Source organism: Maylandia zebra, linkage group LG5 (assembly GCF_041146795.1).
Source record: "Maylandia zebra isolate NMK-2024a linkage group LG5, Mzebra_GT3a, whole genome shotgun sequence".
NCBI classification, from domain to species: Eukaryota; Metazoa; Chordata; class Actinopteri; order Cichliformes; family Cichlidae; genus Maylandia; species Maylandia zebra.
The window spans coordinates 19,989,675-20,013,892 of record NC_135171.1 but is presented as its reverse complement, the minus strand read 5'-3'; the positions used below and the strand labels follow the sequence as shown (position 1 = coordinate 20,013,892).

The following is a 24,218-nucleotide window of genomic DNA, read 5'->3' as shown; positions in this document are numbered from 1 at the left end:
TGAGAATTCTGAAGAAGGTGAATGCCTGTGAAGTCAAGAGTGAATCGAGGACCTTCAGACAAAAGCACACTGTAACTTTGATGGGTTTTTTGTTTAAGTGTTCTGCTCCGACAAAGCTAATTTTTTGAGACTCTTCTTGTCTGGTGATTTTTACTCGAAATCCCCCTGCTGAGTGAATGAATCTGAGGTAAAGCCCTTCTTCTGTGCGGACCCCTAAAGGCGCGCGTGAAGGACCCCCGAAGGATCTCAGGGGCCAGCAGTGAGGGGCAGGTGGGGGAGGTCGGGGGAGGTGAGGGGGGGCTGTCCTGCCGCAGCAGCAGCACCACTCGCCGTCGAGCAGCGGGACTCCAGGCTCTCACTTCCCCAGCTGCTGACGTCAGCTGGCAGCCTGGGCTGTGCTCGCCGCTCCGGACATAGCGCCGAGAAAAATGCTGCTCTCCGTATCGCCAAGGGCAGGAATCAACCCATACAACGGCTATAACAGCAGAAACAGCAAAAAGGTAAACGCTTTCGGGATTTTCCCCAATTTTCGGCTTGTTCGCCCTGCAGGGCAACACGCCTGCGTCTGTCGCGACCAAAAAAGAGAGAGAGAGAGAGAGAGAGAGCGAGATAGAGAGAGAGAGAGAGAGGGTTTGTGACAGTGAGCTGCAGTGTCCTTGAGAAGCTAAACGAGCTGAATTTAACTTCAGACTTCGTGGAGTCAAATATTCAGCTTAAAGAGCAGGCCCGCTCCGTGGTGTGTGTCAAGGTGGGAAATTTCCTTCTACCGCTCGGTCCCTGTCACGCTGGACGCCTGGCTGTTTTATTTAGTAGTATTTGTGTGCGGGTACTACAAGCGGGGGATGTCGATTATGGCTCTGCTCACTCATTTGAGAAAAGTCAGTGGTGGGGAGCAACTTTTGTGGTTTACTGTACGGTGCTGGGATAGCGCGTCAGTGCCTGGATGGTGTTTGTGGAAGTGGGGGTAGGGAGAAACGCAGGCTGAGAGGGAACATGTTACAAAATGAATTCTGCCTCTTCCTCCGTGAGAGAGCTCCGGACACAAGTATCTGGTGTTAAATCAGGTCTTCATTGTCTCCGCCGCCGCGTAAGTTAGCAAAGTTTTTTTCCCCCTCTTTCCCTCGTTTCCCATCAGAAAGCGGAATATGCCCCACCCCTTGAAAAATCCCACCAGACCCCGATGACTACATTCCCAGAATTATGAATCGCGCTCTCTCTGTTGCGTTCACTGTTGACATTGTCACTTTTTGTAACCACTACGTGAGGGCAAATGTAGCCTGACTACTCTGCTTCGAGTAGTACACTATACACCGTAACAGAAGCCATTTAAAAATGAGCAAAAGTGTCTCGATACAGTGAAGTAGCAAAGCTACTTTTCGAGAACTTTTCGCTTCCTATAATCCATATTCCAGAGTGGTGTTTTTGTTTAGTCACGCAGACCTCTCCCTGTGGACCCTAATGACTTCTAAGTGACGGTAAAAGCTTTTCCTTTGAACGTGAAGGCATCGTGTTGTGATTTTTTTTCTCTCCATCCAGTAGAGTAACAGTGGTTTTTCATCTCCTGCTGATATTCCTGCATTTCACTTAGCGTGTTGCTGTGAGCTCCTGAACCCCGAATGGCATTTTGAAAATGTGTATTGACATATTGTCTCTCTGTGATCGCGGACTGCTCATCCTACCAGATCTGATGTCAACACTTGCGCTTGTCTGGGGCAAATAGCTTAAAATGTTTGGGTTGTGCAGGCTCAAACTCAATTAGCGATTTGTTTTTGATGCAGTGGCACTGGGTTGTTACTGAATAGACTTTTAAATTCACTGCTGTTACTAGGTTGGGTTTTATATTGTTTCTGACAAATGGTTCATTCTCTAAACTATCAACACCCACTTTATTTTTTACATTTTTTTAACACCACTGGGGACTAAGAGATACTGTCAAATTTTTTTTAAGGAAGTACACAAGTGTGAGCAGTGGAGTGTGTGCATGTCAGCACTTTCAGTTTCATTTATTTAATTTGGTCTTCTAGTGACATACATGTACACAACAGATCATGTGGCAGTATTTAATTCATTGCGTGCATAAGCAGATATTTTGGTGATGTGCTAAATTCTTGTGGGAATTGCCAACACTATTTAGATTTTCCACTTTCTTTCTCAAAAGAATTCAGATGTTTCAAAATGTGCACTGGCAAATTAAGACTAAATTTTCTCATGTGTGTTGATGTTTCAAAAACTATATGATTGGTGTTTTTTAATCTGATTTTCTTAATTTTATTGGTAAATGGCCTGTATTTATATAGCGCTTTAATAGTCCCTAAGGACCCCAAAGCGCTTTACATATCCATTCACACACTGGTGATGGCAAGCTACATTGTAGCCACAGCCACCCTGGGGCGCACTGACAGAGGCGAGGCTGCCGGACACTGGCGCCACCGGGCCCTCTGACCACCACCAGTAGGCAACGGGTGAAGTGTCTTGCTCAAGGACACAACGACCGAGACTGTCCAAGCCGGGGCTCGAACCGGCAACCTTCCGATTACAAGGCGAACTCCCAACTCTTGAGCCACAAACCCCCCACATCACTTACAATGCTGGTAATCAGGAAATTGTTGCGTTCGATAAGTTTAACACAAGCTTTCACCAGATCATAAATGTCAGCTGATTTTCCCTTGCAGACTCCAAATAAAAGGCCTTGATTATATCTTTTGCTTCTGCGAGTCCGCTACGGTCCACTTGGCTCAAAGTGACTTAAATTTCATCATCAGACAGTGGGTGCGAAAGTCCATGTGGATGCCTGCATGTCCACCAATTTTTTGTGACACACAGGCTTGTCTGTTTGGTTGTCGGGTCTCTACTTGCTGACCGTGTCCGAGTATAATGAAAGCTAAATATGACATCTGCCTTTGCCGGGTGCCTTTGTTTATCTGTTGCATTAAGTGTTGTTTTCAAAAAAAGGGTGCAAAGATGATTTGATAAAGAGCTGGAATACTCTGGAGAAGTCCAACCCATGTTGGCTTTTTAAGACGGACACCGATAACTGATGATATTAAACATCCATTAGTCTCGTAAATTGATTGATTGATGATATTTTTTTTCTTTCTGACGCTTGCACCATTAAATAATTGTATAAAATTTTGTTATGTGTAGTTATTTATTTACTAGTTGTGCCTGACTCAGATGAAACGTGTGCTGACAACAGGGAAATGTTCTCCTGTGGTCAACTCATGCGACATGTACAGTCCTAGCACGCTTCACGAGTGTTGCTCTCATCTCTACTTAGATTTTCATGAAATACACATAAAATACACATCAGCATTAAATATTAGTCAAATTTGTTTTCAAATATAAGTATCAGCACTTCTTTTAGTTAATATATTTGCATCTGAATTAAACGTGTGATACTCAGTTGATTTGAATTTGCTTATCTGTGTTTTCAGTGCATAATGATTAGTTTCAGACTTCTCAAAGGAATAATTAAGGTGAAAAGGCATAAAGCAACATGTAAAAGAAGCTTAAGGCATAGGCAAAACATTTACCCCTCAGTTGCTTTAGTAGTATCAAGCTCCTCTATGTTGGGGAGCCAAAGTTCACAGAGGGGTCAAGTTCCTGTGTTTTGTTTCCGCGCACCTCCTTTCATTCTTTTGGTCCCTTGCTCACATTTTGCCGTACCTGAGCTATACAAGTGCATCGAATAAAAAACAGAATGAGAAATAAACCCATTCACAGGGGTGAGAAAAGCGCTCTTTGTGTGAGCACGGTGATTACTGAGACTGACTTAGCGACTGCTAAATGCCATTCGGTTACTGTCGTGCTTAAAGGCTGCTGCTCCTCCCCTGACTCAGCACCTCATTTCCTCCTTCAAATAAATAGAATTAATGTTCTCAAATCAAATTTGGTCGGTTTCCGTGTAAAGCTTCCTGCATGGAAACATAACAGGAGGCGGCTCGTCGCTTCTTAAGGTATCGTGAGACTCAGTCAGGGCGGCATCGAATGGCGTGGGTTTTTTTTTCTTTGTACTTGTCATTCACATTTTTGTTTCCCTCTTGGCTGGAGACCTTTTCAACAGATGTCAGCTTAGTGCTGTGATTTAAAGCTGTGGATGCCTCAACATTGACTCTGCTAAGTCAAAGCACAGCTATGTATATGAAAAGAAATCAAAGAAATCAATAAAGCACATTGACTGGAGCATTAAATTCACACACAGATAGAAAGGTTTGCTCTAAAAAGGCCATTGATGGAAAATAAGCAGATGTGAAGTCTCGAATCCATTTCTGACTCGGTAGTTTGATCCTTTTACACATGAACTCCAAACGCTTTCACAAGTATTCATTCCTGAATTCAAGCATTATGTAAACCAGCAACATTTAAGTGGGCATGTTTAGTTTTGTCACGTTACTCCTTGATAAGAGTTGATGTCAGAAAGTTATGCTAAGACTTCCAGACAGATGTTTATTAAATGCCTGTGCTGGCAACTGATTTTACTTTGCAGCACTGATGTTTAAAGAAAACCTCTCTCACTGTAACATCGTGCTCAGAGTAAACTGGGTCATTTAAGAAGTTTGATTTTGTTTGGTACGGCGTGTTCTCTCCTTAACGTGACTGTGGAGGTTTTAGTCGCACGCGGAAAATAGTTGACCTGCTCAAAATTCCCCAAATGATTGCACTAAATGCACTAAAGCAATAAAACATATGCAGACCAGCATCCGATGGAAGGTTTATGCCACAGCTGCCATTTTTACATTGCTGTAATATTTAATGCACCAATATCTCCAAGTTCTTTGAAATAAAATTATTTTTTTCAATGCTAAAATCTAATTATTGCTGTTATCCATGGATCCATGTACTGTTTTACAAGCAAAGAGCAGAAAAAAATGTAAAGATCATTATTATTGTTATATTAGGATGACGTATTACATTTATTTACTTACATTCCTAAACAGAAGAATTAGTTTTAGTGGTTGAATGTTACACTTCATTAATTTCTGACTGACTCCAGTACGCTAGCTCAAATGTGGCTATAACAACATGACTTCAGTTTATTATTTGCGTAATAAATTAAATAAAATATCTAGTTTTACATTTTTTATTGAAAGATTTCTAAAATATTTAAAAAATCTAAGCCAAACTAAATTGTTAAACTGTATTTGTGTATTATAGTGAATAAAAAGTCCTTTCCATTAAGCGAGCTCTTTGTTTGATGGCTGTTGTACAGTGTAATTGTAAAAAAGTAAATAAAAATAATGCCTTAGAGTTAAAGAATAAATGGAAAGCCTCAGTAACTCTGGGAGAAATAAAGGAAACAGTGATTGGGGTTAGTCGGGATAACAAAGTGACATGTAATCATGCTTTCATATGATAATTAGAACATCTTTAAACAGTAAGTTAATTGGTGCAGCATAGCGAGCTTGTGTTTAGCTTATTGAGTCAAGCACTTTATAGCACCCATATACACTGTTCACTGTTTATTTTATTGTAAATGAGCAGTGTTTGCCCCCCTATACTGCAGGCAAGGTAATTTAGAAAATAAAATTAGAATAATATATGCCTTACACACCTCATTTGTTTTAATTTGCAGCTTAAGGAATGACCTGACTATTTATAGCATGTAGTATGAAAAAGAGGTGATACAAGCTTTTTTTTTCTCTTTAAGGTGGATTAGCTGTTATCTTAATAAACATGGGTGATCTCAGCAGTGAGCAGAACCACTGTGAAGATTTTGCTAGCCACAACTGTGCACACCTGGACTGAGAGCGTGAAATCACAGTGCAAAGAAATATTTTTGCCACACAGCTGTGTTGGGGTTTTCTTTTCTTTTTTACTAGAAAGAAGGTAGAGCGAACTAAATGTTCATTAGGATTCATTTTGATACATTACAACTGTGCGCTGTGTCAAACATGATTCATGTCCTCGTTCATGTCATATTTTCCTGTCACTGTGACAGGAACTGAAAACAGCTGATGTCTAGGAGGTAGAAAGCAGGTGGCTGTCTCAAGCTTAATTCACAGTTTCATCGCACACAAACATGGCTCAATTTGTATTTAAATTTTTTGGGTACATGTCTCGCTGCTTCATAAATACGTTCCATGCAATCACATTAAATGAGGGCCTGAAAACTGCGGTTTGCTTGGCTGCCAGTCATCTGTGTAACCGTCTCACTGACACAAAGTTCTACACTGTGTGCCCCGACACAAACACTTTAATGCATATTAACTTTAACATCGTTGCTGCTCAAACACCGACATGCTAATGCTAGAAAATAGCTACACCCAAAGGCTTTAGTTTCCATTGATCAATTGTTTTTTGAAGTCTGAATGAGGGGAAAAAACATATTGGGTGGCTGGTTTTTTAAAATGATACTTATTATTATTTGGGTACTTTTTACAGCCCACACATTTACTTTGTTGTGGAGTCTTGTTGCTTTCATTAATCCTATTTTCAGCAAGCAGTAGGCAGCTGTTTTCAGGCAAATAATCTCTTAAAAACCCACAGTATATGACTTGCCCATCCCTAAATGAAGGATAAAGACAAAGATTAAAGTAAATATTGGCAGGGATTAGGGATGTCACGATACCACGATTTTAGTGGGTACCAATAATCAATTAAATGAATGCGTTTCAACTGGAAACCTTTTTATTTAAACAGGAATGCACGTGTGTTCTGACGCAGATTGAGGAATATGAATCAGGATTATTTATATTGTATTGAAATCAGCCAATCCTTTATATCAGACACTACTGAAAAAGGTATCAGAAACGACTCCACACGGTTGTGCGTAAAAAAACCAGCTGTTTTGCTGCAGCGAGTTTTGTTTTTTTTTCTTTGAACTTTTCTGTACAGCCACCTTTGTCCTCCTGGTCGCATGCCAGGTATATGTTTATCTGTCTCTTTGTTTAATGTGTCAGATGTTTTGGATCAGTCCCTGGCCAGAGTGCCAGCCGCATGAACCGGCCAAGGTGAACAGGTAGAGAGGGAGACAGAGTCCTTGGAGAAAGCACAGCTGTCAGAAATCCAATGCCGAGGCCTGCGCCGATGCCAGACGCTCTCTCTCTGTCTCACATTTTGTTAGATCTCTAGCTGAGCTCTGGCCCAGTGTTTGAGAGTATCCGTTTGCAAGCTCTCCATCCTTTGCCACCTGACCCGGCTTGAAAGCCACGCAGGCATGTGCATTTGGCCTGTGCGTGCGCACATAGGTGTGATCAGCGACAATAAGAGACAGACAATTCCAAGATTAATAGGTGCCTACAAAGAGACAAAAGGAAGGGGAGCGTTGCAGACTGAAAGGAAGGAGGATTCAGGAACGAGTCTGGACGTGAGTTTGGTGTCCCTGTCACCTGGTTGGAATGCAGAGCGCCTCATTTAGAAGGCTGTGTGATAAGATCAGGAGCAGACACACAGCATTTCCTGCCTACTGCCATACTGTCACTCACCACTTTATGAGACGTACAGTCCTGTTCTTATCCTCCGCTAACACGTACAGACTGTTTAACCTTTTTAAAGATACCTGCTTTATGTTTTTATGATTATTAGCACTTTTGTTTTCTGGGACGGAGCGTTCCGTTGGGTGTATAATGAAGTGTTACATTTTTGGTTGTATGGTTTTTATCAACATGGCAAAGAAGAAAAGATGTGGTTACACACATCGGATAACTCTTCCGGAAGGTTTGTTAATGCTTCAGAAGGATCGTAGGTTTTGAATTCCCATGACTCATTGCTCTGGTCGGTCCTAAAGAGAGGCGGATGTAAAGCGGCAGCTCAGCAGTGTAATTCTATACACGCTGGAAGCTGTGTCCTCATTTAGTTAATCTGTGCATTAGCATAGAAGTCGGCTGCCATACACAGGCAGTCATGGCTCTTTCTTGCCAGCAGGACATGGGGAGGTGGGCAACCCCCCCCACAACCAGGAAGTCCATGGACTTGTGTGAGTCAGCTTGAGAGGCTGAGATTTTAAAAAATAAAATAAAAGCAGAGGTGGCGTGAGACTTAAAGGACGGTTGAAGAAGGTGCACTCATGTGACACCTCGTGTCAAATGTCTTCAGGGTGTTGGTGGAGGATATTTCTGATACAATTAAACCGTTAGACATGCGATTCAATTAGGTAAGATGTCTCACTTAAGCCAGTGAGCTGTTCCTGTGCGTGAATCGCCTCTGAGAGTTTAATACAACACATAAAATGCGGGGGTACGTCTTTGATATTGTGAAAGATTAAAGGCAGGGTTAAATGCTTGCAGTATGCTATATTTAAAATAGACACTTCCTTCCAGCGTCAGAGTCTTCATACAGGTTTGCATAAAAATAGAGGAAATGGTTTTATTTATAGAAATGTTCTTGATTTTTATCTTTGGTCCTTAAAATAATCTATTTATATTTCCAGTCTCACAGAGAAGGAGAAATGCAGCGTCAGGACTACAAAATATGATTACTGCAATAACGTGAAAGCTAATTACCAACCGTTGGGGGTGGAGACTTTTTTTTAAACTTTTTTATTTTTCAGTTTAATATTTTTTGCTTCTATAACAATGTACCCGCACACTTTAATGTAGGACCCGAGAGAAAGATTACACGTCACCACTATAACGTGACCGAGCATCAACCGCATAGTTACAGCACCGTGAATTTAAAGCTTTTTGCAATAAAGAGAAATTTCTGAAAGCCTGACAGAGATTTGCTTCTGAGCGTCAGTCGTCTCTGTCCAATTGTTAATATGAACTTTTATGCAGCTCTCTGTGCACATTTTTAGCCTTAACAACGCTTCAGCGGTATGTGTGCGTAGTTAGCCGTGTGACTGCAGACCGGTGATTTAAGGGGTGTTGTTGCAGTGAGCTCACTGAATGAGACTTGGCTTTTTGGTAAAGAGAGTTTGAATGAGATTATAGGCCTCTGCTGTCCTCTTCTTTCATTCACAAATTAGCTGCCTGCAAAACATATTCATCAAGAATTTCACTGTGATGATATAGGACGACTCCTGTAGGCAGAAGTCTAACACACTTGTGAACATGTTTGAATATCCCTGGAATAAAAGATACAACGAAAATGGACAAAAGGGAGGCTGTGCTTCCATCTCATCTACCTGTCATGAAAAAAGTCTACATTCAAGCTTAAGTTGGTGGTGGAGTAGGGGGTCACAGGTCAGAAAGCCTGTCTTAAAGGGACCTCACGCCCTTATGGATACTGTCTAATTAGCAGAATTGAGCGATGCTGTCGGTGATCCCGGTGCGACCGTGTCGTCCTGCTGGGCCTTTTTTAAACACGACCAGATTGATCGGCGAGCCCTTTTTATTCCTCTGTCGTGAAATAAACCCATTGTCCTCCTGCCCAGCTTCACAGAAGCACCCTGCTAAGCTTATTTAGAAAGCATGCTTGATCTAATTCGTTCCTATACAACAGCAAGTTAAAGAAATTGGACTGTTAAATGAATGCGATTGAAGTCATTTTCTCACTGCAGACAGCCAGTTTCGCCTGTTCTGGTGAAGCTGGTGCGCTCTGTGTTTATTTCCCCAGTCATGTTTGGAAAAAAGCTACCAGATCTATTCCCGAAAGGAGAAGTTTTTTCTTTTCTTTCTTCACTGGCAAAGCGATAATAACATCATATTTATTCCATTAAAATGAAAGCATCTGCACAGTTACACAATCTTTTTGTTTGATATCTCCAAGGAGAGCCACGGTCCCACAGAGAGATTAGATGATGCACTTTTTGTTGCGCAACATCCGTTTCATGGTCCTAGCTGTGAGTCATCCATTAGTTTACAAGCAGAATTCACTGCCACTGCATCCTTGTAGAAAACAAACCAAAATAAGATAATAGCGGAAGTAAATGTCAAATGTTTGGCTCATGAGCATGTTTGTTCATATTTTTTAATAAAGTGATAAACTCCAAGTTTATTAATCTCTTTAAATTCTCCTTGTTTCTGTTTAGATTCGAGTCATTTCTGTAACCACATATCTGTCATCAGACATCAGCCGATGGGGTTCTCAGACTCATAATTATCGTGGATTAAGCTGATCCCTGTTTTTGCATCTAGCCGCTCGGGATCTTGTTAACCCTTTAACCTTAATGACTGTTTGAGAGGGGAAAAGATTACACTGTTAAAGTGAAGACTTCAGCGAGTTTCGGGAGCGAAAATAAATGCAGCGTTGTCAGTGTCTCGTTTTTGACGTATCTGCTTTTTTTCATTTGAGGTAACACGAGGCAGCGAGTCGCACTACAAAGTAGACATTGTTAACATCAAGGCTATTATTTATTTCTGCATCATGAGACTAACTAAATGTTGGTCTGAGATCTTTAGGTCTTTGGTTTTTGCACCACAGGATTGTTTTGTGTGGTTCTAGAAGTTAAAAAAAAAAGGTTACCCAACATTGAGAAAGCATAAGAGGCCCCTTTTCCCTATGTGTGGAGCAGTCGGCCAAGAGGCCCCACATTCCCCTCAGAAAGCGCTATTGGTGAGTGTTGACATGAGGGCTGTGTGATATCACTTTTCGCAGCTCCCACATAATCATCTGTTTCATGCAGGATTACTTTCCATTTCTCCACATCTCTAAACACGCCTTTGAATTTTCACACTTTTAATAAAAACTTCAGCGTACTTGTGTAGTTTCTGCTGGCGTTTGAGAATATCAGCGATGTTTTTTCCTATAAATGTTTGTGCACAGTAAAATAATCGGTATGTTTCTTTCTTGCTGCAGCAGACCTATGTGTCCTCCGGCCACCAGATGGCACCCCCCAGTCCCAACACCAACAGTAGTAGCAACAGCAGTGGCGGTGGAGGGGAACAGCTGAGCAAAACCAATCTGTATATTCGCGGCCTCCATCCGGGGACCACGGACCAAGATCTGGTCAAGCTCTGCCAACCGTAAGTCATTTTTAAACTTTTGGTTATTTTGTACGTAGCACAGCAAGTCGAATTTTTATAAAGTTATAAAATCATCCTCTTTCTCATTTTTTGAGTTACCATCTATCTATCGTCAAGTGGAACATAAAACTATAGGTCGGCTGGGGTTAGCTTTGGAAAACATGAACACTGGATGAAGGAACAATCTAGCTTGCCTTTATTCCATCTATGAAATCCTCGCCTACCAAAAACACTGTATATAAAGGATTAGACGTGACCACAGTGACATCACTGATTGATAAGCTAAGTTCTGTTTCAAGTTTCGAGCCGAGTGTGCTGTTCTAGCTTTTTGTAACCAGTCACGAGTCCTAGATAGATCACGAGTCCTAGATAGATCTGACTGTGAAGCTGAGGCACTAAAACCACCTTCACAATCCTACTGTTGACCAAAAAAAAAGACAAAAGGAACATTGTGCTGTTTTCAGTATAAATGGAAACTACTGACGGAGACCATAAGCCCATCAGGAAAGTGCTATTTGACAGCCACGGGGTGTTAAACAACCAGACTTCTTTTTGCAGCCACCTGCTGGACCTTAGAAAGAAAGCACTTCTTCACTGGCTTCCTTTTCCAGATGTGGAGGCTACCTCCATCTTTTAAATACAGCCTTTGATTTTACACACACAGAGAACTAAAAATGGTTACACAATGGAGACTTTTTGGCAAACAACTTCACATTTTTTCCAGAGTCTAATTTTCACTGTAGCCATCGTAAACTAGATGCACTATGCAAATTCTTGTTTGTTTCTGTATGTAGACAGAAGACCTACTACAATCTGTGATATGCAATAACACTGTTCTACTGTGTGATGATTAGATGACAGTATGACTTGCAATACAACGTCTACACAGTTCAGTTGAGAGTTTTCCTTAGGTTGGTGTGGGGCTTACATTAGGTGTAGATGCTGTGTTTGAACGGGTGCAGTGATAAAGGACTTTTGCTGCTTTGTGTGAGATAAGAAGCTGCAAACACATTAGAGAACATCCTGCAACGTTTCTCTGATTCCTTTAGCTGACATGCTGTGTTTGCATCTAAGTCTTGCAGTGGTAGATGAAGCCCCAGACTTAATCTCATGTATGTAACAGTCCGTCCCATTGGCCACGTGTGTGCGTGCTGACAGTGAATGCGTGGTGCACACCTTTCAGGTTGAATTTTCTTCATTGCACATGTTCCTCTCATAACAATGAAGAAACCGAGACTTATCTGTCGGTGCTAGTGGACACACATGTGTATTGAATGCTGATTGGGGCCTTTGAGGTGCTGCTACTTCTGGCCTTTAAACAGAATCAGGTTAGCTGCTAAGCTAAGTTTATCCTAACCTAAACCAACATATTCTGACTGTTGGAGTTATGGTGGTGCGCTCATATATACCAAGGTGTAACCTTAGTTTGGGTCTATGAAGCACTTAAAAATGCCTGTCTTATGTTAGTTGTGATAGGGGTGAGTCTTATCACAACTAAAGTCAGTTGAATTAATCTTGATGGGATAGGTGCTGAGATAAAGAAAAGAAACTTACAATATTTCCTCATTTAAACTCAGTGAAGCCAGACTTGTACACCTGGAAACAAACAGCCTAGCCAGTGTAGTTAGCTTTACAGACAAGCATGCAGTTAAACACCCAAACTGGTTTTTGGCTGCTGCAAGTGAGTGCTGTACGTCACAGAAGTGAACTTCAGCCCCACATCCATCAGGGCTCTTTCACAGTAAAAGCATATCCCTGTGAAGAAGCTTACACAACTTCTAATTTAAAAATGCCCGGTAATATTTCCAACATCACAGACCATCCATCTTTAAAACTTTGATTTTAATCATCCTGCCCATACAGAGAAAAGTATCAGAAGTATTAAAATCCACAGGGAGAATTTACTTGGCTTGTGACCACACATACACACACTCATGAATTGTCGTGTGTGTGAGCAATCTAAGAAGATCAGAAATGTGCAGATGTGAAACACAGGAAGTTTGAGTGTTAAAGAGATTTACAGAGAAGCCATTGTGGATTGGCAGAGAAGTGGAAAGAGGACGGAGACTTTAGAGGAGGGTGGGAGGGCTACTGTTGAAGGAGAAACTTAAATGAGCGGGGAAAAAAGTAGCATGGCCTGCTGGGAAAGAATGTCAGATGACCATATATGGGTTAGGGCTGTCTTTTAGGCCCCTTTGGGCTCCATAGTGTGCTTGGTTGGTGTTCTCCTGCAAAGGAGCCGAGGTAAGCGCAGGGTCACACAGTCAGTGCCCGTTGACCTTTTAAACTCATAGCATTGTTGTTGGGGAAGTCATAAATGACAGCTTTTATTTTTATCTTTGGTTCTAATTATAACTCAGTGATCAGTAAGTCTTAAGTGAGTTTTTTAGATTTCTTTAGTTTAAAGGCATCAGATCGAAACCAGAAAAAATAGAGATACCTAACATCAGGTCAACCAGTTTTTTTTAAGCACATTTCTATTGTCCATACAACAAACATAGTAGTTTCATTGTGCCTAATGAACTCACAGCAATGCCACTAAAGACCTTTGGTTTCTAGATAAATGATAGTTAAGTACAATTCAAGATCAAACTCACATTTATTTCACCTTAAAGTTGTTTCAGTCGGACAATATTCATACCTCGAGTACCGACATATAATCCACATTGATAATAAAAAATATTTAGACTTGATTCTCACCTAGACTTCACTTATATCTCTCATCTAAATTTTGCTCTTTGCTTGTAAATGCCAAACATTTTTGCTTTTTCCTAAATAATCAGACGCTTACTGTTCTGACATAATCAGGTGACAGGTGACAAAGTGCTTTCTGTAAAAAGAGTAGTGGATAAACTTAATGAAATTTGTCTCAGAAGGATGTGCGTGCATGTGTGTACGGCATCTTTACTTCCGAGGCTTTATATCAGTGAAAAGACACCGCTATAAAAAGAAACCAGTGGCTTTCAAGTCTGTTTTAGTTAAAGGTGACTGGTTATTTCAAATTTCCAGCTCCTTGTTTCTATTCATGGACCTTGCTAGATTAGCCTGGTGTGATTCAAATTTCAAAGAAATCCTTAGCGCAGTCCCTGAGGTTGTCCGCTGTCTGAAACTTGCAGTTCTGTTAGGTCCGTGTTTGTCAAAATAGGATTATTATGACTTCTGCAGCCATTTTTCTTTTATTTGGCGGTGTGGGACTGTTCTGTGTAATGCAGGGAAAGCAGCAGCACCACCACAAATGCTTCACGTAACATAGCAGGCTTCACTGACAATGCACGTGACATTGATTAAGTCAGCAAGAGCATGAATAACATGAAAAGGAGGAGATTAGGCGGAGGTGGGTTGCAAAGTGTTTTGCAGAAGTTGAGCCATCAGCTGATTTGGGCTGGCCACCCTCCTATTACAGTAGGTCAACTTCCTTTGACTGGCTGCCTCTCATAAACACAAGGGTTGAACTCCAGGTGGGTGGGGTTGCTGCTTTCATGGCAGAAGGGTGCTTTACCTTAACGTGATTATCCATGCAATCAGAATATTTGTTCAGGAATGAAATGTTGAACTGCACAGGAGCCTCAAAGTAACCAAAGCGTCCTGTAGTACAGAGTACGGCATTTGCATTCAGAATAAAGTGATGTAGAGGTAAAACACAGCACAACATAGAAATACTTGAAGTATAATTACATGAAAATGTCACTGGACACGTTCTGCAGTTTCTCGAATGGCTGTAAACAGCACAGCACCAGTTCAGCTTTGTATACTAACAAAAATCCACCATAAAATCAACTGTGTCCATATGTGAAAGCCAGAGGTCCAACTGTAAAACTTCATTTGGGCTTGAATGGGTTACATTATATCAGGGGTGTGTGTACATTCATGCCTAACAACCACTTTGCAGCTGTTAGATGACACTGGGACAGTATAAACATAGCCTGTGTTTATTTGGTAATGGCTGATGAATTATTAATGCCTGCAATAAGGAGCTTTTCTACCACTATAAACTGTGCAGCGGAGCTTCTAGATTATTTTAATTCATCATAATCGAAATGAATATATACGTTTATTTGAATATCAAACTTAACACACAGACATAAGCTAATAAGGTCAATGCAAACATTCAGTCATGCCCCACCGCGGTAACTGGAGTGGAGCCATAAACGTTGCTCCTATATAACTTCTGGTCTTTGCATTTAGGACAAAAGTGGAGGAGTAGCGATGTCTTTAAATTGAATTGCCAGTCATTACCCACGTCTCTGTTGTGACCATCAAACTTGGTCTGAGTCATGTGGTTAAACGTGCACTGAAACAAGGCCGGAGTGTAGGACCCAGCAGTGTGCTACCATGTGAGGGTGGAAAAACAGAGAGAGAGAGCGGGACGTGGTGGGAAGGAAGGAAGGCGAACTGGAGGGGTGAAGCATCAGGTTACAGTGTACATTCCGCTCAGACGCCATGTTGCCCAAACAGAGGAGCACCAGCCTCTCTCACTGGGTAAATTCACCAGACAAGGGCAGGTCTATTATACTGTAGTGCTGATGCACCGTCTTACAACACTGCATTCCATTAGTCTCAGCATGTTGCATAACACTTCTCATTTGCTGCCTTTAAGGTGATTTTCCTACTATCAATATTTATGTGGCTGGATGTATGCAGAAACTGATTTTCATCTTTTACTGACTGACCTTTGTTGTACGTCTCCGTTGACAGCTGTGAACCGAAATGACAGGTTAAGACATGAACTTGTGTTTCGCGCGCTTCCTTCTTTTGTTTGTAGATGGGTGGATGAGAATGCATTTTCCTGAAAATTAATATCCCAGTTTGAGAGTCTGATGTTGCAAGTGACAAGACGTTTAAGCTGTATTTAAGTCAAAAATACCCTAAAGCAGAGCTGTATTTAGAAAAGAGGTGTTAGTGTGTTAGTCTGTGTGTGTGTGTGTGTGTGTGTCTGGTAAAGACAGGCCGGGAACAAATTGTTTTTGGCCCTGGGGTGCCGTCCCCTGTCTTCGAAAACAAAGTCGGGGAACAGAGTTACTGTATGGCGGCCTGAACAAAGACACGAGGGAGGAGTCAGACGAAGTTTTCAGTGCCTCTTAAGATCATTAAATGCACACAAATGGTTGCACAAAGGATTTTGTATTCGTGTTTACACCTGTAGTCTGGCAGCCAGGGGAAATTTATAAATATTGGCATGCATGTGGTAGGAGCAGATTCCTCTTGTTGTAACCTTGTCCACTCATTCATCCTGTATTCTGTGTTCTTGTCTCTTCCCTGAAGGTATGGCAAAATTGTGTCGACCAAGGCCATCTTGGACAAAACTACCAACAAATGTAAAGGTAAACTCTAATAATCTTTTCAAAGACTGGGTTGTCATGTTTTTTTTAATTTTTATTATTATTATATATACATATTTTTTTGAATGTCATTTTCAGTCATTCTTTGGCTGTGGCGAAGCATGCCATTTGTCAAAGGGTTAGGAAAACACTGTTTTCCTGTATGGCCCAGAATTAGATGGAACATCCATGTAAATGGTAAATGGCCTGTATTTATATAGCGCTTTACTAGTCCCTAAGGACCCCAAAGCGCTTTGCATATCCATTCACACACTGGTGATGGCAAGCTACATTGTAGCCACAGCCACCCTGGGGCGCACTGACAGAGGCGAGGCTGCCGGACACTGGCGCCACCGGGCCCTCTGACCACCACCAGTAGGCAACGGGTGAAGTGTCTTGCCCAAGGACACAACGACCGAGACTGTCCAAGCCGGGGCTCGAACCGGCAACCTTCCGATTACAAGGCGAACTCCCAACTCTTGAGCCACGATCGCTCATAAGGCCTCAGTCACATAGCTCTAAAGACTCCAGATCAGTTGACATGTGCTTGCTGGAGTTTGCTGACTGCTGACAAGCAAAATCTGTTGCAAAGAGGATGCTCCACCTAAAACCTCACCGGATTGCTTTGGTCAGTAGCAGACTGCCACAGTCACCAATAGTTTGCACAGAAGGCATGTACTTGGCTGCAAACCCTTTGCTCTTGGAGATGTAGCGAAACTTGAAAAAGTGCAATGTAAACCACAAATGGAGAATGTTCACCTTACAAATAAAAAACACTGCTACCAACATGTTTCAAAAAGTGCATCTTTTAGTTTGAAGACAAATGTTCTCAATGGAAGGATGGCTATCGAAAAGCTTCCATTCTTAAGGAAGGGAAACATGGAGGAAAGGCTGAGGTATGCCACATTACACAGAACTGGACTGAAAATCAGTGCAAACCAGTTTCATGGAACGATAAATCCAAATTTGAAATGTTTGGTTCAAATTGTCATCATAATGTACAGACAAGGTCAGGAAAGAGGTACAACAGTGAGTTTTTGGAGCCCACTGTAAAACACGGTGGAGGCTCTGTCGTGGTTTGCAGCTGCTTTTAGGCCAGTAGTCTTGGGGACCTTGTCAATATTGATGGAATTGTGAATGCAGGAATGTACAGACATATTATGAACCACCATGCAATACCATCTGAAAAGCAACTGATTGGCAACGGCTTCAGTTTTAATGACAATGATCTCAAACACGCTGTAAAAGCAGTAGAAGCGCGCCTAGATGGAAAACACTCAGTGGAACACTATCAGTCATGGATTGGCCTCCCCAGAGCCCACACCTCAGCGTTATTAAACCACTGTGGGATGATCTTGACAGAGAATGAAGCAAAAGGCAGCCGACATCCAAAGAAGATGTCCTTCAAGAAGCCTGAAGAACTATTACAGAAGATTACTTAAGCTTGCGTATCAGATTCAGCTTGTAAGAATAAACGTGGTCAAACCAAATACTGACTTTCAAGCTTGTTAGAATTGCTTGCACATTTCAATGAATCACTGCACTCATTTCCCATTTTTCCAGCAAAATGTAAAGAAATGTGGCTCAACACTTTTGTAGAGTGCTGTATTCAGCAAGCGCATGGCATCTTTTCATGTACTTCCTGATGCTACAGCATTTTTACTATCAGTTTGTCTGTTTTACAGGCTATGGCTTTGTGGATTTTGACAGTCCAGCAGCAGCACAGAAAGCTGTTACAACTCTGAAATCCACTGGGGTCCAGGCTCAGATGGCTAAGGTAAGAATTAGCCAACTATCTTGTATCCATCTACCACTTGTTGCTTCCAAGTTTACCAGCCACCATTAGATTTAAACATGCCTTGTTTAGCCCATCACCCCGTCTTGTACCCGTATTGATCTTCAGAGAGCCATCAGCTCAAGAGTCATGGCCCCATTGCTGCGCACATACACACACTATCATGTAAAAGGTTAAAAACTGTTACATGCAGTGGCCTAATTGGCAGCGACTGTGCTGTTGGAAAGGGTTCAAAGTAAACTCTTGTCTATAGGGAGGTGTGTGTGTACTGAGATGTCCCAGTGATGCACAGCCCAGACCTGCAGAAACAGTTTGCTGATCATATTTTTTATTGCTTGTTCCTCCGCTCTGTTCGGTCTCCTCTCAAATCCTCATTTTGCCTCTTTCTTCACTGTCCTCCGCACTACCTCCTGTCTCCTTCCCCCTCACGTACTTCATTTCTGTGCTGTGTATGTTACAAACCTGCTCCTGTTGTAGCACTTGTTCTGAACTCTGTTGTAGCACTTGTTCTGAACTCTTTGTCCAAGTGTCTGAAGTCAAAGCTACTCTTGTCGGCCCATTAAGCTGATCCCTCTGGCTCTGAGGCTCCCCATTGAAGGAACCCGGGGGGGAGGGTGCCACTACACCCGCTGTCAATGGGACAGGCACAATGGACTGGCATTGTCCATCGCCTGGGCCTGGGCCTGGGGCAGACACCAGCACTTAGTACACTCCACGCCGGCGTCCCTACCTCCTCCCTCTATCTTGCACCCAAACAGACCTGCAGCAATGTAACACCAGGGTCTCCCTCAGAGCAGCGCTGGAGAACTGTAACGGATACACACTGCCAGCTGACCTGAAACAGTCCAGTGCAACTAAAACCTGAGTCTAAGTTCACTGAGCTGCTTCTGTAAGAGTGCCATACAATCCTGCGTATCTTTGTACTTGACAAGTGCAACTGGACACCATAACCTGACTCACCCAGACAGCATGTGCTCAGTGAGAGGTGTTGATAACCACTCTATAAACCTAAATATACACCGCCGTCTCAGAGTCAGTGGGTATTTCAGGTCAGCAAAAAAAAAAAGAGCTATAGTCAATGGTATTATCAATATCAAGGGCAGGTTCACCTGCCAGCAGCTTCACCATGGCTGCTGCAGTGTTATTCACAAACACAATGAACCACACCTTGAACTAGATGTCCTTAGAGTGTGTGCTAAGTCCCTGAACGGGCCACCCCAGCCTCCAGGCTGCAAGCCCAGAGGAGCTGCGTGTGTAGGGGCAGCGAAACAATGGCAAAGTTAAAAATAGAGCCCCCTCCACCCCACCCCCTCTGTTTGTTTTTTTTGTTTTTTTTTCTTTTTTACTTCTCAGCACCTCCCTGTTTGAACTCAGACGTCATCACCCACACGCTGCTCGACACACAAACACCCAAGCGAGCTAACGCGCAGACACACCTTAACAGACACGGCTCGGTGAAGGCCTGGCACAGACAATACACGGTGACACCTCAGCAAATCCCATTCATGCGCCTGAGCTGCGCGCGGCAACATTTTAATACAGCAGGAGGAAAATTGTTAGAATATCAAACCGTCTGCCGCGTGCGCCGGCCGAGCTAAAAGGAAAACAAAAAAAGGGAAAAGGGGTGGAGTTTTTTGTTTGTGTTTGTTTTGTCATATGGCTTTGAATTCCATTACTGTCAGCTGGCCTATGACCCCTGCGGTTTGCTCCTCTGTTGCATAATAGCTGTGTTAGCAGGAATGACGGCAATCACAGAAAATAGGTTATCTCTCCACCAGATGGCTGAGAGTAGGAGATACTCATGTAGGCTATAAAACATTTAAGATAGCTGTTGACATACTTTAATTCCATAAATGTTCTCAGGAATTCTTCATTGTCAGATCGCCACCTCTGTCAAATGTGCCCGAACAGCTTGGCAAGTATCTGAGGTACTGGCTGTCCTCTCCTGGTTGTTGCTTGGATCAGTCCAGTCTAAACAGTTGTAACTCGATTTGCCTCGCTCGCTGACAGCTTCTGACAGCTTCTTCTCCATCCAAATTTAAAAAGCTTTTATTATTTGTGGTGTGCAGAGCTGTTTGATTGCATGCAGCAGGCACTGAAAAGAGGAGATAAAATGGTATAGAGAGCAGCCTGCTAGTCAGAAGACACCCATCTGTCTTCTTTTCTAGTTTCACTCTTTTTCTGTCATTCTCCTTTCTAATTGCCCAAATGACTGCAGAGGCCTGGGTAGGTCCTACCCTGCAAGTTTCCTCCTTCCGTAACAAAATATCAGCCTTTTGAGTTATTAATTTCCTCCCTCTTTCTTCGCTCTCCGTTTTTTTTTCCTTCCCCTGTTTTTTAGCCCAGCCTCTTTTTTTTTCATGGTTGCCAGGCGCCTGTTGCTCTGTGAACTCTTTAACTTCATGCCTGGCTTCCTGTCTGCTTCTGCATAGTCACACAAGGTTTCGCTTTCAAGTAGTGCCACCAAATGATCTCTCCTCTTAATTTACTCACAGATCAAGATCTCTTCATTAGTCAAAATTATAAAAAAAAAGCACGACTCGCTACCCCTGTGCACAAATTAATGCTTTGCAAATGTCAGAGTGTTTTTTTTTTTTTTTTAGCGTGCACGCAAGGTTTTTCAAATCCTCCTCAGCTGTGGCAGTGACACATAGAAAGTGGTGAGAGATTATTCAGGGTTTCCCTTTATTGGTCTGTCACTAATTGCTTAAAAACATTTCAGCAGGTTCTGTTACTAAATTATGCTTGACACGCAAATGTAATTTAATCAATTTGCCAAGTGCAGTGGCAGGTGTTGATGGAAAGACGGGTCGCACTGCTGCCTACACAAAAATTTGTGCCGTGTGGAAAAAAAGATTTTTGAAAGTGACAACATTTTTCTATTTGCAAGAGTGCCAGGAAAGTGTGCTAAATAATAAAAAGTCGGCGCCGCGTTTCCTCATTCAAAGCTTAAGAAGATGCACGAGCGAATGGATTCTCATTTCTCACTTTCTGTATAGCAACAGGAGCAGGACCCCACCAACCTCTACATCTCCAACCTGCCCGTGTCTATGGATGAGCAAGAGCTGGAGAGCATGCTCAAGTCTTTTGGCCAGGTCATTTCCACCCGCATCCTCCGAGATGCTAATGGGACCAGCCGCGGCGTCGGATTTGCCAGGTCAGACTGTGGCCTCGCATGGTGGCCCATCGTGTCTTGAGCACATTTTCTGTTATCAATTACGTGTAATTTGTGCAGCTCTGGCACGGACCAACCGAATGCAAACAGCGCTTCTCGAGAGGGATTAATTTGAACTCTGTCTGGTTTTTCAGGATGGAATCCACGGAGAAGTGCGAGGCCATAATTCAGCATTTCAATGGCAAATTCATCAAGACTCCACCAGGAATACCCGGTGCGTGGAATGTTTTTTTTGTATTATAGAAACCTGATACTGTTGTAAGTGCTGGAGCTGAGTGTGTTTTCTTCCCCACTGTGATCAGTGAATTCACTCTCTTGTTTGACCTGTTGCTTTCTCAGTGCCCACAGAGCCCTTATTATGTAAGTTTGCAGACGGAGGTCAGAAGAAGAGGCAGAACCAGAGCAAATATCTCCAAAATGGAAGACCTTGGGCTAGAGACGGAGATACGGTAACGTCTTTTTTTCTCTCCTCTAAAATTCTGGAGAAAAATCACATCAAGTACATACTGGAAAGTTTTGAATTTAATCGTCCACACTCTGTGCTAGCAGACTGTTTTAGTACGTACTGCACCGGTGTTTGCATGACCTCACTGGTTCTGAATCCCTTTTTTGTTTTCCCAGGGAGGAATGACGCTTGCATATGACCCCACAGCCTTACAAAATGGGTGAGTGGTATGCACGGACTGACTAAAAACAGTCCCAGCCCTCCAGGAAAATAAACATAGCAATCAGAGACTGGTAAAAGGCTGCCCTCTGCTGGACATTGCAGGAACTCAGATATGTTGCTAAATTAGCTGGAAATTGTGGACATGTTGCAGTTTCCTTCATGTTTTCTTCTTGTTGCTCTGTGTGTTTGGCAGCTTCTACTCCTCACCTTACAGTCTGGCTCCAAATCGAATGATTGCTCAGACTTCCCTCTCTCCCTACATGCATTCTCCTGTCTCATCATACCAGGTGGGACTTTTCACTCTGTTTATATTCAAATTATTAGTAGTTTTGTTTGTTCATTTTTAGCCCTGCTGGCTTTTAAAATCTGCATGAAAGTGAATCATGTATTTTTCTGTTGCTTTTCTGTACCGAATCCCTCATTAAGGTCACGTTATGTAAGTTAACATGCAGAACGGCTGCTTTCATCCAGGTCCTGTCTCTGTTCTTGTGACCTTTTTGTGCCAGCTTACACATTAAGGGCTCTGAGGGGACTGTGACAGCACCAGATGAAAAATATCGAAAAGTAATTTTGCGATGTACTCCCGCCTCTACAGGTACACAACCCGTCCTGGATGCACCATCAGTCATACCTCATGCAGCCAGCTGTGAGTATCCCTTCTGGTCAATGCTTTCTGGTCTTTTCACTTGGCCCACAGGGCAAAAAAGCATAAACAAAAGTGTAAATGCAAAAAGCGCTTGAAGCAGGATATACAAATCAAAGTGTCACAGCAATGAAAAAGAACATAGTTCTTTCTGTTACATGGAAATCAACAGGAACAAGCGGCCTCAGTGGTCACACAGGAAGCTGTAATATTTATTGGATCCCTGATAGTTGTGATCTTTAAGCGTACGCTTTAAGCATTGACCTGCTTTAGGGAACGCCATTCATGAATTAGTCTCAATACTTTTTTGTGGTTGTAATTACGCTGCATGTTAAACTGGACAGTGTATCTGTAGCTGCCCAGCATCAGCTGCATTGCTGCCACTATCTGAACTTGACCAGTGGCAGCTATGATTTGCATGAACCAAATGACAGGAAAAATATCTTCTGCTGGGTCAGCTTTTATGGAAAAGGGATCAGGGTGCGTGCCGAAGCCATGTGGAAAGCTTAAAGAGGAATGCACACCTGAAAGGGCTTTTGTTTCATCAGTAGATATCTACAGTTTAAAAAAAAAAAATTAAACGTGTACCAGTGTTATTAATAAAATATGATGAATATTAACCTCTGCATTTTAACAAAATGTAGTTTCTAGGTCATACATGTCACACTCTGGGACTGCATTTAGGTGTGTGTCTCTGTGCGTTCGCAGGGTACAGTTATTACCCCAACAATGGAACATGCCATGTCCATCCAGCCCACATCCATGATGGGACCTCTCACCCAGCAACTAAGCCACCTGTCTCTGGGCAGCACAGGCACAGTCAGTACCAACAGACACACAAACAACTGTCCCCGTCACTAACGACATTTACAAGTGTAATTATTTGCGTGAAATACTAAACACACAGTCACAGATTTCGTTTTCCTCCCTGTCTTCCCTACAGTATATTCCGGCCAATACAACTATGCAGGGGACCTACATCCCCCAGTACACCCCAGTGCCTCCTTCCAGCGTCCCAGTAGAGGTATGAAACGTTTCCTAATGTCTTAATGATGTTTTGTTTTTCCATGAGGTGGCTGGCTCAAAATGAAAACTCCTTTGTGGGACATGCTGTGTAACTAATAATTGAACGTGGCTAAAGAAATGGAGGTGGTTGTTCAAAGGTGCCAGCTGGCTGATTGAATTCACTCGATATCCCGAGAGCCCTTTTAAAGTGATCACGAATTTACCAGCTAAACCTTTAACTGCGGCGTACGTCCCTGTGTCTGTGAAGTCATTTTGTTGATGTTTTTGAGATCAAAATGACTTAGCAGTGCTGTCCTGCCTTCTTTTTAATCTGTGAAACAAATGTGCCTAGTTTAGGTTGCAACTGCTCATTTTCCTTATTCATTCATAAATCTGCCAGATATTTGATTCATTAAAAATTGTCAAATAATGAAATATTGAAAAGCATCTGTCATTTTGTTGCTTTATTAGGTAAACAGCACCACTTAAAAGTGCTTTTAAGAAGCAGCAAAAATTCTTCCATCGTGTTGATTATCTGTTGAATGACTGATTATTCCAGGTCAGCACATGTGTTTGCTGCTTGAACCAAAGAGAATATTTCCAGCTGGGAGAACCTGTATAAATGGAGTGTCTGCTTCTGTTTCCGCCCAACATTGGGCTGAGTCCATGTGTAACCTTTGATAACCTGAATGCAGCCATATGCGAACCTCAGATTTAAGACTATTACCTAACCGGGCAAGCTTTGGCAATTTCTTTATGTCTTTCTTTATT

The 24,218-nt window shown here is 42.4% G+C and overlaps 1 protein-coding gene across 5 annotated transcripts in view; it reads left to right on the top strand.

Moving 5' to 3' along the window:
- Nucleotides 1-338: 338 nt before the first annotated feature.
- LOC101467052 (RNA-binding motif, single-stranded-interacting protein 2) overlaps nucleotides 339-24,218 on the top strand; it is a 30,327-nt gene continuing 6,447 nt past the window's right edge. Inside the window, exons 1-12 of one of the 5 annotated variants that reach the window (XM_012917549.4) lie at nucleotides 339-500; nucleotides 10,681-10,844; nucleotides 16,107-16,165; nucleotides 17,848-17,939; nucleotides 20,957-21,114; nucleotides 21,267-21,346; nucleotides 21,472-21,581; nucleotides 21,754-21,797; nucleotides 21,993-22,086; nucleotides 22,395-22,445; nucleotides 23,151-23,261; nucleotides 23,386-23,466. In XM_012917549.4, coding sequence (XP_012773003.1) covers nucleotides 429-500; nucleotides 10,681-10,844; nucleotides 16,107-16,165; nucleotides 17,848-17,939; nucleotides 20,957-21,114; nucleotides 21,267-21,346; nucleotides 21,472-21,581; nucleotides 21,754-21,797; nucleotides 21,993-22,086; nucleotides 22,395-22,445; nucleotides 23,151-23,261; nucleotides 23,386-23,466 — 1,116 coding nt within the window. In that variant the 5' untranslated portion in view covers nucleotides 339-428. Of the gene's footprint in view, nucleotides 501-637; nucleotides 749-10,365; nucleotides 10,435-10,677; nucleotides 10,845-16,106; nucleotides 16,166-17,847; nucleotides 17,940-20,956; nucleotides 21,115-21,266; nucleotides 21,347-21,471; nucleotides 21,582-21,753; nucleotides 21,798-21,992; nucleotides 22,087-22,394; nucleotides 22,446-23,150; nucleotides 23,262-23,385; nucleotides 23,467-24,218 lie in introns of those variants that run through there. The other 4 variants (XM_004544951.4, XM_012917550.5, XM_012917551.5 and 1 more) reach the window with 4 other exon arrangements.